This window comes from Lacerta agilis, chromosome 11 (assembly GCF_009819535.1).
Source record: "Lacerta agilis isolate rLacAgi1 chromosome 11, rLacAgi1.pri, whole genome shotgun sequence".
In the NCBI taxonomy this organism is placed as follows: domain Eukaryota; kingdom Metazoa; phylum Chordata; class Lepidosauria; order Squamata; family Lacertidae; genus Lacerta; species Lacerta agilis.
In genome coordinates this window covers 29691610-29705802 of record NC_046322.1, presented here as the reverse complement: position 1 = coordinate 29705802, position 14193 = coordinate 29691610, and the positions used below count along the sequence as shown (strand labels likewise).

General features: G+C 40.6%; 1 protein-coding gene across 1 annotated transcript in view; it reads left to right on the top strand.

Annotated features, from left to right (window-relative positions):
* BDP1 (B double prime 1, subunit of RNA polymerase III transcription initiation factor IIIB) overlaps positions 1-14193 on the top strand; it is a 43301-nt gene that overhangs the window by 13262 nt on the left and 15846 nt on the right. The window contains exons 13-27 of the mRNA XM_033164753.1: positions 327-394; positions 1405-1555; positions 1872-1960; positions 2828-2963; positions 3182-3264; positions 4834-5077; positions 6378-6574; positions 7305-7503; positions 8240-8421; positions 9272-9455; positions 9614-9747; positions 11121-11328; positions 11973-12181; positions 12523-12745; positions 13652-13848. Coding sequence (XP_033020644.1) covers positions 327-394; positions 1405-1555; positions 1872-1960; positions 2828-2963; positions 3182-3264; positions 4834-5077; positions 6378-6574; positions 7305-7503; positions 8240-8421; positions 9272-9455; positions 9614-9747; positions 11121-11328; positions 11973-12181; positions 12523-12745; positions 13652-13848 — 2504 coding nt within the window. The remainder of the gene's footprint in view (positions 1-326; positions 395-1404; positions 1556-1871; positions 1961-2827; positions 2964-3181; positions 3265-4833; positions 5078-6377; positions 6575-7304; positions 7504-8239; positions 8422-9271; positions 9456-9613; positions 9748-11120; positions 11329-11972; positions 12182-12522; positions 12746-13651; positions 13849-14193) is intronic.

Genomic DNA, 14193 nt, shown 5'->3' with positions numbered 1-14193 from the left:
GAGAGTGCCTGCTATTTGTTCAGTGGGGGAGATGCACAGCAGTCTGCATAGATTATCTTCCAAGGAGCTCAAGGTGGTGTACTTGGGAGCTGACTGAAATTCTACATTGGTTCAATTTACCCCCAGAGAGTGAGAGAGAACAATGTGTGGGGTTCCCCCACCTTCAACCATGAGACACACATGAAATTCTCATCAGTGTTCATTTTTGTTTTGTAGAGAAGTCAGCTTAGTGGATAGAGGTTCTTGCTCCCTGGCATAGCCTCTCCCTTAATCATTAAAGAAGCCAGGACCATAAGATCATACTAACTGTTCTGATTTCCTTGCAGAATGAAGTAGCAGACTTAGATCAACCAGATGAAAATACAGCCTTTCCAAGTTGTAATGATGAGCTTATGTGAGTAAAATAATTGGCCGTGATTCCTATTTCCTCACATATTATGAAACTAATCCTATAACCTGATTTGGGGGTGGGGGAGGCTTTCAAACAAGTTTGGAGTTCAGGTGATCTCTCTATGGATAGAGTAGGAAGGAGGTTCATGTCTATGATCTCATAACTCCTATTCGTGGTTCTCAGCCTTGCTTTTAATTTATTACATGGGCTTGGTAAAGTTGGTCTGGAGATTTTAGAAAAGAAAACTCACTACCATTTGAAGTGAATAAAATAACAGAAAAGAGGTGGAAAATATATGATGGGTGTGAGGTCTTATTTGCCTAAAGGAATCTGTCTTTTTAATTTCATATTTGCTTTTCTAGAGTGCAGCCCTATGTATGTAAATTCAGAAGTAAGTCTTATTGAGTTCAATGGGGCTTACTTCCAGGTAAGCACATAGGAATTTGTATGTTCCTATTTCTGTTCCTTAATGTTTATAGAAGTAGACCCTCTGCTGTTCAAGATTGAAATAAAGTCAGACCTCTGGTTATGTTCACTGCGGGTTGTGTTTTTCCGGGTTGCGAACACGGCAAACCCGGAAGTGTTTACTTCCGGGTTTTGTCACGCACAGAAGCACGATCTCGCACATGTGTGATTTTGAAGCTTGGGATGCGGACTTTTCGGGGTGCAAACGGCACCCTGGAATGGATCGTGTCCGCAACCCGAGATACCACTGTACATAGTTTGAATCCAAAGGTGTGAGTATTGTTTGAGTGGCAAGTCTTAGATTTTTACCAATTTCTCCATCCTGCAGAAAATTTCTAGGCTGCATTGCATGCCTTTCTGGAAACTCCTCTAACACTCAGAAGTGTCTTTTGGGACACAGGGGGCTTCAGCAGGAAGTGACTGGCAGGAAAATATAATAGATGGCACCACCACTTCTACATCCTATAATAAATTACGTTAACTGAGACTGTTGGTGATGAACTAGATTTGTGTTTTTGAAAATATAAATATATTCAATTTAACTTTAGGGAAACGGATAGAGCAGCTATTGAAAAGCCCACATTGAAAGGACAGCTACAGAGACTTGCATCAGAACTGTCAGAAGAAAGAGAACTTCCAGTTAATGACACATCTGAGGGCAAGATTTCTCTTTCAGAGATTCTGGTTGCTGCAGAAAAGGTATGGGACTAAATGATTTTAAATTAATACAAGCTTTTATTGTCTCTTCTGTGCACATGGAAACTATTTTAATTTCACAACCCAATCCTGTTTTTCAGAGGGCACAGGAGATTTGCTGCATTGTTGCACACACCCCTGTTGTTGTTATTTCAATTTGTATACTACAATACTTCATTTTATCAAAAGATCCCAGGGTGATGGACAGCATTAAGGACACATTTTATGGAGCATAATAATAAAAACATAATACAAAGCACAATAATAGACAGTATAATGATAATAACTCTTATCGAAGTTCTTTGTCTCTTTCATTTAGAGTTCTGTGCAAGATAAGACTGCCAACATAACTGAACCTCCCACAGAGCAAACAGACAGAGCAAGCAATGTTGTGGCAAATGAATCCCAGTAGGTATATGTAAAATAGAAAGACTGAAAAATAAGGCTTACAGTGTCATCACTTCACCACTTACTATATTCAGCTGTGGTGAAGGAAGTTGCTCCTAATGGTGCCTACAGAATGTCATCACCTAATCAGACATTGCATGAACTACAGTAATACCTCTTGTTGCGAATGGGATCCGTTCCAGAGCCCCGTTCGCAACATGAGCAGCGCGCAACCTGAAGCGCCGTGTCTGCGCATATGCGCAACACGATTCGGTGCTTCTGCGCATGCACAAACTGCCAAATCCGGAAGTAACCCATTCCGGTACTTCTGGGTTCGGCGCATTCGTAACCCGTGACGAACGCAACACGCAGCGTTCCTATCTAGAGGTATGACTGTACTAGGAGTTAAGCATCTTACACTGATTGGTGTTTTTTTGGGATAGAAGAAGAGGTGACATTGTGGAGGAAAGCCTTGCTTTGATACTGAACCAAATCTATCCTTTTTAGAGATGAGTAAAATAGTACTAAACTTTAACCATGACAGAGCATTAGGCATAACTGTTGTAATGAGTGGAAACTAAAAAACAGAACTTTTCACAATTTCTTTTTGGATTTTTTTTTGCATTTGAAATCACTTAGACATTTTAGGGAAGGGATGGGAAATCTGGTCCCATCCTCGATGTTGTTGGACTATAGCTCCCTCCCATCATTCCTGAGCATTGGCTTTGCTGACTGGCGCCGATGGGAGTTGTAGCCCTACAAAATATGGAGGGCCGCAGGTTTTCCATCTCTGTTTTGGAGAGTATAAATAATTATTTTTATAAATTATTTGTAGGTTTTGCCTAAAGAGTGTTGGGATTATAATTTTTTCTCTCTGTGTGTTTCCAGAGACACTCAAAAAGGTCCTGTAGTGAGAGGCCGTCGGCAGAAACCTAAACCTAATATATTGAAAGTGTCCAGCAGAAAAGAAGCACCTCTCCGGGACAAGCCTGAAAAGCCAGAGGCTGAAGAAACAGTAGGAAAGGTATTCTAGATTTAATTCTCCCCTCACCCTGTTCCTGCAATTTTGGAAATTAGGAAAATAACCCTCTGTTGTTGTTGTTGTTGTTAGTGATTTTTAACTCCATGTAAAGGATTATGTTAGTTGTTTTCTACAGTAGCTTTCTGCCAATTTATTAACTACCATTAACTACTATTATTTAAAAAATGTATACTCCACTTATTTTTATGCCTATTCCCCAGAACAATGACCAGCATGATGCACTCAGTATCATCACAGAGGAGACTGCAGAAAAAGATTGCCAAGTTTTAGATACTGAATCTCTGTAAGTATGCTTATTCAAGTTTATTCTATAATTTATAGGCTGACCGTTAGAGTTACCCCACAGCAGGTTGCTCACAAGATATTACGAACTGTAAAATTGTTCTATAAAACACAATGCAACTAGAACATAATAGCAGCATCAGTTAAAAACAGTATCAGAGAATTAAGCAGATTCAGATAAGCTGGTCTCAAACCATGTCATACTTTAAAGACCAAAACCAGCACCTTGGATTGGGCCTAGAAATTAATAGGCAGCCACTGTAGTTGGCACAGAATAGGTGTGAGATTATTGGAACACTTAATTCTCATAACTTTTCTTACTACTGCTTTCTGTACCACCTGAAGTTTCCAGACAGTCTTTAAGGGCAGACTAGTGTAGAGTATATTACAGCAATCCAACTTGGAGGTAAGAAGGCATGTATTACAGAGGCAATGTCTGCTTTCTCTGGATAAAGCCACAGCTAGTAAACCACTCCTGTTTTTATTATACAACTGTTGTTGTTGTTGTTCAGTCGTTCAGTCGTGTCTGACTCTTCGTGACCCCATGGACCAGAGCACGCCAGGCACGCCTATCCTTCACTGCCTCTCGCAGTTTGGCCAAACTCATGTTAGTAGCTTCAAGAACACTGTCCAACCATCTCATCCTCTGTCGTCCCCTTCTCCTTGTGCCCTCCATCTTTCCCAGCATCAGGGTCTTTTCTAGGGATTCTTCTCTTCTCATGAGGTGGCCAAAGTACTGGAGCCTCAACTTCAGGATCTGTCCTTCTAGTGAGTACTCAGGGCTGATTTCTTTGAGAATGGATAGGTTTGATCTTCTTGCAGTCCATGGGACTCTCAAGAGTCTCCTCCAGCACCATAATTCAAAAGCATCAATTCTACGGCGATCAGCCTTCTTTATGGTCCAGCTCTCACTTCCGTACATTACTACTGGGAAAACCATAGCTTTAACTATACGGACCTTTGTCGGCAAGGTGATGTCTTTGCTTTTTAAGATGCTGTCTAGGTTTGTCATTGCTTTTCTCCCAAGAAGCAGGCGTCTTCTAATTTCGTGACTGCTGTCACCATCTGCAGTGATCATGGAACCCAAGAAAGTGAAATCTCTCACTGCCTCCATTTCTTCCCCTTCTATTTGCCAGGAGGTGATGGGACCAGTGGCCATGATCTTAGTTTTTTTGATGTTGAGCTTCAGACCATATTTTGCGCTCTCCTCTTTCACCCTCATTAAAAGGTTCTTTAATTCTTCCTCACTTTCTGCCATCAAGGTAGTATCATCAGCATATCTGAGGTTGTTGATATTTTTTCCGGCAATCTTAATTCCGGTTGGGGAATACATAGTTATACAACTATGCCTATTTATATACTGTTGTTGTTGTTGTTGTTGTTGATATAACTTTGGTTTATTCATATGGGGAGAGTTGATCCTCCATGGTGACAAGCTTCTAAAATTCAAAGTGGCACCTGTAATTGGTTCAAATAACAATCGGGTTCAATCACATTATGAAATGAAGGATCTTTGCAATGTTTAATACTCTTCTAATTCCTTTCCTCCCTGAAATCATTGTTCTTTCAGGGCTAGTAGGAAATCCACTTCACAAGAAAGTAGCAAGCAGGCTGTCTTGAAACCTGCACCATTAGCAAGGGGACGAATACAGAGGCCCAAGCCAAATTTAGGAAGGGTTGCTAGAAAGTCAGAAGAGCCAGCAAGAAACATGGAGGCAGAAGAAGGAAAGGCAACTGATGCAGCCATTGAATCATCTGAGAAGATTCAGATACAAGCTGAATATAACAGCCATGAACTCCTAACTGTTACCACAGTAAGTACACTGTACATAAAACACGTGAGCACTTGACGTTTTGGATGTATTAGATTCCAGCCAGCAAACATTTATGCTTCTTATAAACCAGTTAGTCTAAGGTGCCAGAGCACTCATTTTCTTAATATAGATGGTAAGATTCACATCTAAGTACTCAAATCTTTCTGTATTGTATTTTTCATGGAACCCCACCCCCTTTCCGTCCCCTTTGTTATTATTTTTAGCTACATTCGTAAAGCTGAACATGCACAAATTAAATGAGAGGAAGTTGCAGGCTTACTGTACACACAGTCTAAACCTTTAATCCAGTATACCTGAAGGAGCGACTTCACCCCCATTGTTCTGCCCGGACACTGAGGTCCAGTGCTGAGGGCCTTCTGACGGTTCCCTCGCTGCGAGAAGCCAAGTTACAGGGAACCAGGCAGAGGGCCTTCTCGGTAGTGGCACCCGCCCTGTGGAACACCCTCCCACCAGATGTCAAAGAGAAAACCAACTACCAGACTTTTAGGAGACATCTGAAAGCAGCCCTGTTTAGGGAAGCTTTTAATGTTTAATAGATTATTGTATTTTAACATTCTTTTGGAAGCTGCCCAGAGTGGCTGGGGTATAAATAAATAAATTATTATTATTATTATTATTATTATTATTATTATTATTATTATTATTTAAATTCAGAATTCTGGGAATTGGGCTTCCTGCTGATGTAGAAGATGTACACTGTAGATGCACAGGGCATTCTATCCTACTTTAGCAGACAGCATACAAACCTTGTTTATGTTTGTGGGACTGGGTCCTATATTTGAAAACATTCAAGAGCTCAGCATTATTTTGCTTAAATAAGATGCATTCCGGTCCAGAAAATAACATGTGCACATATTGGTTTTGGTACCCAAGTTAAAGCTTGCCTTCTTTTTTCCAGATGTAATCCTCAGTAATTCAAAACATATGTTTTATTGTGCTAACTTTATTAGTAAGAAAGGGCAGCACACTTTTGAATTGCATTGACTTCATGCATAGAAGAATCCTGAGCAGCATGAAAACTTACTGCTACCAAAGCAGTCTAGTACATTAGCAATTTTGACACCCCCAGTAGCAATGTAACTCTTATTTTTTTGTAACTATTACTTTTAACTGTTCTTTCCTTTTATATTGGTATTAATTTCTTACGTTAATGCGGGTTAAAGGCTTAAAAGAACACTGTGCTCTCTTCTAAGTATACACTAGTTGAATGTCTTCAGATTATTTTCTTTATGAACTCTTACACGTTGGGGATTTAAGAGAAGTTTAATCTGTTTCCTAGGAGGCAGCTAGTTATGAAGCTGACATTCCCCACTGTAATGTCTTAGAAGACAAAGCTGTTGCCAGTGCTGAGAAAGTGCTTTTGGCACACACAAGCCAATCTCCTGTAAAGACACTCTTCGAATGTGAGAGCCATGAATTTAAAAATGCGTTTCCGTCAAGTAATAAAGTGGAGGATGTGCAGGATCTTACTACCAGGTAAGGTTTATTATTTTGAAGGTAAAGAATACGGGGCACAATGCCATCTTCTTAATGGAAAAATGCATACTGACATACATGTATGTTTGTGGCAAATATATTGTGCAAGCACTCCCCTTCCCCCCGACACACATTCCACTCGGGTTCAACCGTGTTTACGTGCGTTGCCACAAAATAAAAAATTGCACCAAAATGGCATGAAAAGTGTGGCAGAGAGCTGGAGAGCTGTGAAAAACAGCTTGCATGACTGCTCCAAGTGTCTCGCTGCCTCCACCCACTCATCCCTCTTGGCTTTCTTCTTCCTGGCTGCCAGAGCCATCGTGTGTGGGGTGCTCTGCGCTTCCCCCTGCCTGCCCACCTACCCGTGTCTCCCTTGCTCACTTGTCACTTTTGTTCCTTGAGCAGGATCTGAGAGTTCCTCTGCCCTCTGATTGCCATCACCCTTTCCCTCACCGCCTCGCAAGCAGGCAGCAACATTATTTATTGGGGTATGAGTGAGAACATCTGTTGCCTGCATGATAATTATGGGAATTGCCCTTAGTAATTGAAACATGTGCAAAGAGTGTAAGTAAGCACATATTCATGTGGGTTGTGGTGTTGTATTGGGCAACACTGTGATGATTAGTTTTTTCGTTGCTTCTGAGATTTTAAAAAGGAAAACAAAATCACACTTCCTTTCTTGCTAACTTAGAAGTTATAGAAGTCCTGTTGACTTTTCTTCATCCAACAGAGATTCCAGTTTTGTACAAGAAGAAAATGAAAATTCTGCTGAAGTAGAGCCATCTTTGAAAAGTCTAAAGGAGAACACAGAAAAGGGGGCAGAAACAGAGGAATTTATACAAGCAGAAAAAGAAATGCTTACAAATGAACATAAGACTGACTCTAGAGAAAATATAATGAGTGAAGGCAGCAAGTCCTCTCATCTGGATGTAAGACTTATTTTTAATGCTGGTACTTTGTTCTTGATAATTTAATAGCTTCAGATTGCTGTATTGTTTGCTCCTGAAAATACCTAAAATAAATTAAAATACCTATACATTAAATTGCACTTAATACTGAGATTTGTAGAAAGCCCTGTGTGGGACGAATGGTGTGTGGGCAGTCAGTTGGCATGTTGTTTCCTATGAAATCACTTGTTGACCTTAGGCCATATATGAGATACTTGCAGTTTAATTTCAGGAGCACAGTGTCACTATTTTTTCCTTTAAAAAACCCAGGAGTTCCTGGCATTGTATGGCAAATCCTTCTTGAAACTCAAGCATGAAGGATTTCTTTGTGAAGGATGTCCATGTTTTAACACAGACATTAATATGACTCTCTTAATTTGGGGTTGTTGTTTTTTAAAGTCACATAGGGACAGGCATGTAGTAAACTGCATGAACTGTTTACAAAGCTTAAGTGAATATCAGATTCTTAAAATGACTGAGATTTAGTACAACAGTTCAGCTGGTTTAATGCCACTTTCCCCCTTGCTGATGTTGCATTATTTCCTTGTACAAGAACTGAAAAATATTACCTTGCATGTTAAAATAGAACAACCTGTTGGTAGTCTTGTGTTGTACTTGGATTCCCTGCATGATTTGTGTTTGTGTTTTCCCTTGAACTTTATAATTTAACTGCATGCATTTTGCACCAGGTATTGAACATTCTGATAATATATTTTAGGAAACTATAGCATGCGTAATCCTGCCACCGTCACTTTTGTCAGAGGGGAACTCTGCAGATACTCAAGAAGCAGCTGCAACAAATGAGACCCACTTGTCTCCCCCAAGCCATTCTGACTTCAAAAGTAGTGATCCAAATGAAATTTTATCATCCCCAGATATCCAAGAAAAGATTACAGTTGGGTAAGGAGCTATCAACTTTTAAAGAGTTTTATCAGTTGGAAATCCACTTTCCCCCCCTTTACAGGTCTACTGATTTAAAACATAGGTTGAAAAAAATCTATTCATTTGATATGTTGATAGATGTTGGAGACAACGGATTTTCCTTAACTGAAAATGAGATGCAATAAAAATAACCAAAATTAAACCTTGTTTTCCATCCTTCTGTGATGGAGCTATTGCCAGAACAGCTTTGTCTGTCTCGCTTTGGGGCCAGGGACACCCAAGCAGCCTTGCCACGGATTGGTTTATTCTCTCTTAACTGATCACTGCAGTACCATTTCTGGGGATTTCATGATCTTCCGGAGTAGCTGTTCAGAGGTGGGATATGGTGCTGCAGCAATGTAGGCATGGAACATGGTTTCCCTGCATCTAAGCCGTAGTTAACTAGGGGATCCTTGGGAAAGCAATGAATGTGTGATTACTGAAGATGAAAGCAAGATAACACCACATAATTAAATTTACTGATGAACTGAAAAGAAAATCTGTTTCGATTGGTTGATTGAGTTTACTTATGTGCCGCTTTACCACAATGAACTGTGTCCAAAGCAGACAGCCACAAAAGGCATATGTTGGGGAGGGCAATGGTGTTAGGTCTTTCCCTCAGCCTTGTGGAAGTACCAAATGCAGGTTTTATTGCACTTGTTTTTCTGTTACATATTTGAGAAGTACACTAGTTACCATTAATCTGTGAAACATGGGATAAATTATTTAACCTATGGATGTAGTTTTGTTACACGTGTGTATCAGTGGTGATGTATCTGATGAGAATGATCTTAACTGCCATATGTGCTGCTTTGGGTCTCCCCTGCAGCAAACAGAGCACCGTTCAGCCAACACCTTTTCTTAGAGGCAGATTCCAGAGACCGAAACCTAACATAGGAAGGGCAGTTGGAAGGAAAGAAACACCATCTCTAGGAAATGAAGCAACAGCAGCAGCTGGAACTGAGAAATCAGAACTGCAGAAACATGGAGCTTCCAGAATTCTCCCTGCAGGAGTAAGTTAAGAAAAGGGCCAAACTTTATTTAGTAGGAAAGACATTTCAAATTAAGAGAGATTTTGTTTCTGTATTTTTGCAAATACAGTGTAAAGTTGAGACCATCATTGCTAAAATGGTTTTGCGGTTTGATGTTCGATATTGCTTCTTACTTCCAGCCTCAGTTAAAGAGTGACAGGAAAAAAATACCTGCTGAAAGCTTGGAGAACAGATTGGTAGACATGGAGAAAATCATTCAGGAAGACCCTCAAGCACCCAGTACCTCTCAGAATATTTCAGATCAATATCCCAGGTGTGTGTTCTTCAACAAGGTCTTGTTAGCTTGTCCCAAACTCCCTTTATGATGTGTGCTTGACTTCACGAATCCTCCATATTTTTAAGAGTGCACTTCTTCTCTGCTGGGGCCCCAATAGGGATAACTCTTCTTATGCCCTCAAGCTGGTGATGCTCAGGTTTTGATAATACAGCAAGAGGAAAAACAAATGGGGGTTCTGCTGTGACACAGGGTAGGCAAATGTTATCTAATTAAACCATCTTAGCTATAGGAGAGCTTTGGGTTAGTGCACTCCCACCAGTAGCAACTAGAGGGCATACAGTGATAAGAAAAAAGCAAGACAAGCCCTCCTTAACTGGGGGAAAGGGAGTCCTAGGTTAGAATAACCTAACCTAGGACTCCCTTTCCCCCAGTTAAGGAGGGCTTGTCTTGCTTTTTTCTTATCACTGTTCCGCCTTTCCCTTTTCTTGTGTGTGCTCGCCTTGGGCTCTCTGGAGTTCTCTGCTTCTTTCCTTGCTTGGGCAGCTGCTAAAGCCTTATCTGCTTCCTAGCCGTCTCCCATCTGCTCCCCCATCACCCAAGGCTATCAAAGCATGTTTAAATGACCATTTATCCTCCCACACACTTTGGATGATTCCACACCCTCCTTTCTGTTCTAGCTGCAAGTGTTTTTCTCAGGTGTGGAGAGTATTGACTTGAGGCAAGGAAGCAGCTAGCATGGGGCACAGCTCTGGCAGAACCCCAATACACTTTGTTTCCAACTGCAGTTCCCTAGGTCCAAATTCAGGAAATGGCAGTTGTTGCAAACCACAGAGTCAGATTTCCTCTCCTGCTTCTTTGTAGAAAAGAAGATGAATGATCCTGAACCCTTTTTAGCATATTAGGTCTGAATGTAGCCATTCAACTCTTAGGCAGTTACTTTACTTCCTCTGGTTAAGTTTGCTCTTTCTCGCGCTAGAACTGCCACTGAGAGAGAAGCAAGGTTGGTCAAGTGGGGAAAATCTGTGAATTTATTAATTAAGAATATTTATAAGCTAAACTTTAGGGTGGAGCCATCTTCCCTTCCTCAGTAAAACTGTAAACAACAACAATTGAAAACAGTTAAAACAATTGTAGCGCTGGCTTTGTAGCTGGTGCTGCAGCTAGAAGATAAAGATTGGCTGCAGATACAGAGGTCACAAGACTACTGCTGCTCTCAGCTGCTGAGGCTGGCTTGCCTAATGGTGAGAGGCTCAGCATGTGCAAGGCTAGCAAGTGGGGGGAGTATCTGTAGATGGTGAAATGATTGAAGTCTCTCCTCCCCTCTCTTCTGTTTGGCTCTTGCCACAAACTCCCTTGGTTCCTGGGCCTGTTGAATCGCTTCAGTAACATTTTCTCCTTTTGTGGGATAGGGAAAAACCAACTTCCCAAGAGAATAAGCCATGTACTATCAAACCAGCTCAGCTGGTGAGAAGTCGATTCCAGAGAGTCAGGCCGAACCTTGGAAGAATGAATGACAAGAAAGAAGACCCCGTGTCAGAGAGCATTACTGCTCCAGTTGAGGGAGACATAGGAAAAGCAGAGATGACCAAGGAAAGCGATCTGCACCCACCATCAGAGGTTAGCCACACACTTAGTTTTCTTTCATTTAAGCACTGCTTTACCTGTTCTAGCATTGTGGCAGATGCTGCTGTTCTTCCAGTTCATTTTTGGGCAGGTGAGGGAGCAGATGAGGGGTCTGCATTAGGAAAGGGGCTGCAGAAGCAAAATAGTTCTGGCCCACATACTTTGATAATTGACCATTTTTCTTGCAAAGGCTTTTTCCTGCATATCTTTTTTCTGTTGTATATTTTAACTTAATTGTGTTTTTGAACAACGAACCTACTTGTGTCACCTTAAAGACTCATAAATCTACTGTGGGATGAAGTTTATATGAGCCAGAAAAGCCAAACTTAAATTCCTACGGCAATGACAATTCAGACAGGAGTCAAACAGAAAATTATTAGAGTTGAGCATCTTAAGACGCTGCAGGGAAATTTCAGTTCACACTAACATCTGGATCATAATCCAGATGTAGTTTTTGAGCAGGCATGCCATGCAGACATTGGTAGACTGCAGCTCCCATAATTTCTGATCATTGGCTGTGTTGGTGGGGGCTAATGGGAGTTGGACACCAGCAACATCAAGGGGGTGAGCACTATGTTGTTAGGATTATGTTTGCTCTGTTAGTAAACTGACAAGCGTATGTGTTCTAAAAAATCAAGGATAATGTCAATGTTCAGGCATCCCTTGGTGATCTGGAGAAAAAAGAAGTGTCAGAATCCAGTGAAGCCCCATCACCCAAAAGGTATATTGATCAGCAGAAAGTTGATTGCCCTGAGAAGCCACAGGGATGCGAACTTCCAAAAGACCAAAAAGAAATGTTTGTTTCTAAAGATGTTGAAGGAAAGTGTCTGGATCCTCCAGAAAGGTAAAATAGTTTTCAATAAGTTAAGTGTTACTTTGAGAACCTGAGTCTTTATATCAAGTGTTATTAGAACTTTCAATTGTCTCCAAGCTGAAAATAACCTTGCCAGAGGGGTGGGGGTGGGGGTGGGGTTTTGTTTTTACTTTTTCTCACTACCACAAATTTATTGGGTTCATGTGAAGGAGCTAAGATTGGTTCTGGGTTTTTAAAGGAAGAAAATATTAATATGGTTTAGACTCTAGACAATAAAAGGTAGATATACCAAAACACACACACATATATTTTCAGGAATAACAAAAAACTAGAATGATCTAATTGTTTTGCTGTTACTTTTTCTTTTTGGTCAGTGATGTCTCTGGCGCTCATGAAGAGAGTCTTTCAAAAAGCATAAAATCCACACTGCTGTTGAGGGGTCCTCTTCTGAAGCCAAAACCAAACCTAGCCCAAGCAGCTAAAAAGAAAAAAGCCTCTTCAAAAGGAGAAGTCAGCACCAAAGAGAAAACTGGAAGCGATACACAAAGCAACACAACCCCAAGTGACAGCAAATCTGGGAAAATACCCACATTAATGGTGAGCCCTGATCAGGAATTCTAAATCATGTTTTAATTTAAATGGTTTTGAGAATATTGGATTTATATAAACAAGCTGCTTTTATGCTGTCTGAAATCACCTGTAGCTGCATGGGAACAACAATGAAATCCTAGCATGAGTGGAAAGCACCCAATCATGCAAAGGGTGTTTTTTCTGATTTCCACTGATTCACTTTCCTCCCCATCCATCAGATGCAGTGGCCTGTGTCACAGTGAACCCTTTGGAGGGGTTTTCAGGGGACACATAGAGCTGCATCAGGAACGAGAAGGCAGGAAATCCCCGAGGTGTAGGTGTTTTGTTTTAGCAGATCCTATTCTCAGGTTCAAAGTCCTTGAGATTGCCTCCTGCTTTCTTTTTTAAGGCTCCTTTGGCAATAAGATACACAAAATTAAGATTTTTTTAGCATTCTCCATTTCTTTCTCATTAATTAGTTTTCTTAAAGTGGTAGCCTTAGGGGCCTGGTGTTCACCTTTTAAACCACAGTTAAGCTTAACTGCAGTTTAAAGTTACATGCAAAAGAGGTCACTCTGCGGACCTAGCATACTATCCACTTCATTACCAAAATTAGTAATGGACTACAGATATAAATCAACTAGTATAACCTGGCTTTTTTCTGTAGCTGTTAAAACAGCCACCTTCAGTGTCAATGTGGAAAGGCAGGATATAATTTAGATAATAAATTAGACATTTTAAAAAGAAAGACAATTATTTCAACATTTTTAGATAAAACTGAAAATTATTATTTCAGTTTTACCTGAATGTTAAAGAAGCTGGTTGTCTGCTGCTTTTGATTAAAGCTGGATGTGAAAGGAGGGGTTAGGAGATCTGAAAGGACACAGAAGAGTTTAACGTATTAAATTTGGCACAATTTTGTATTGTTTCCAGCACTATTCCACATCATCTTCTGAATCAAGACAAAGAAATCATATAGATAGTATTGAGACGATGTCCCCAACAGGACACAGGCACTCTGGAAAAGGTTCTGAAGAATCACAACAGCCCCCTTGGAGTGGAAGTCAAATCAAGAAAGAAACCTCTAAGGCCCATTCTGTCCAGGAGAGAGCATCTGAAAGAATAAAAGGGTAAAGTTACTCTTTGAGCATTATTCTTTAAATCAGGCACCCCCAAACTCGGCCCTCCAGATGTTTTGGGACTACAGCTCCCATCACCCCTAGCTAACAGGACCAGTGGTCAGGGATGATGGGAATTGTAGTCCCAAAACATCTGGAGGGCCGAGTTTGGGGGTGCCTGTTTTAAATGGAAACGTGGGACGCAAATGCTTCTATGAATAAGTAAAACTCGAACATTTAGTCCATATTGATAATGTAAATGCAGGCCCCTAAGGAAAAACATTTTAGCAAAAGTTTTGTATCTTTTTTTAGAAAGAGTTGATTGCCATCTTTTTTCATCACAGAAGAAACATAAAT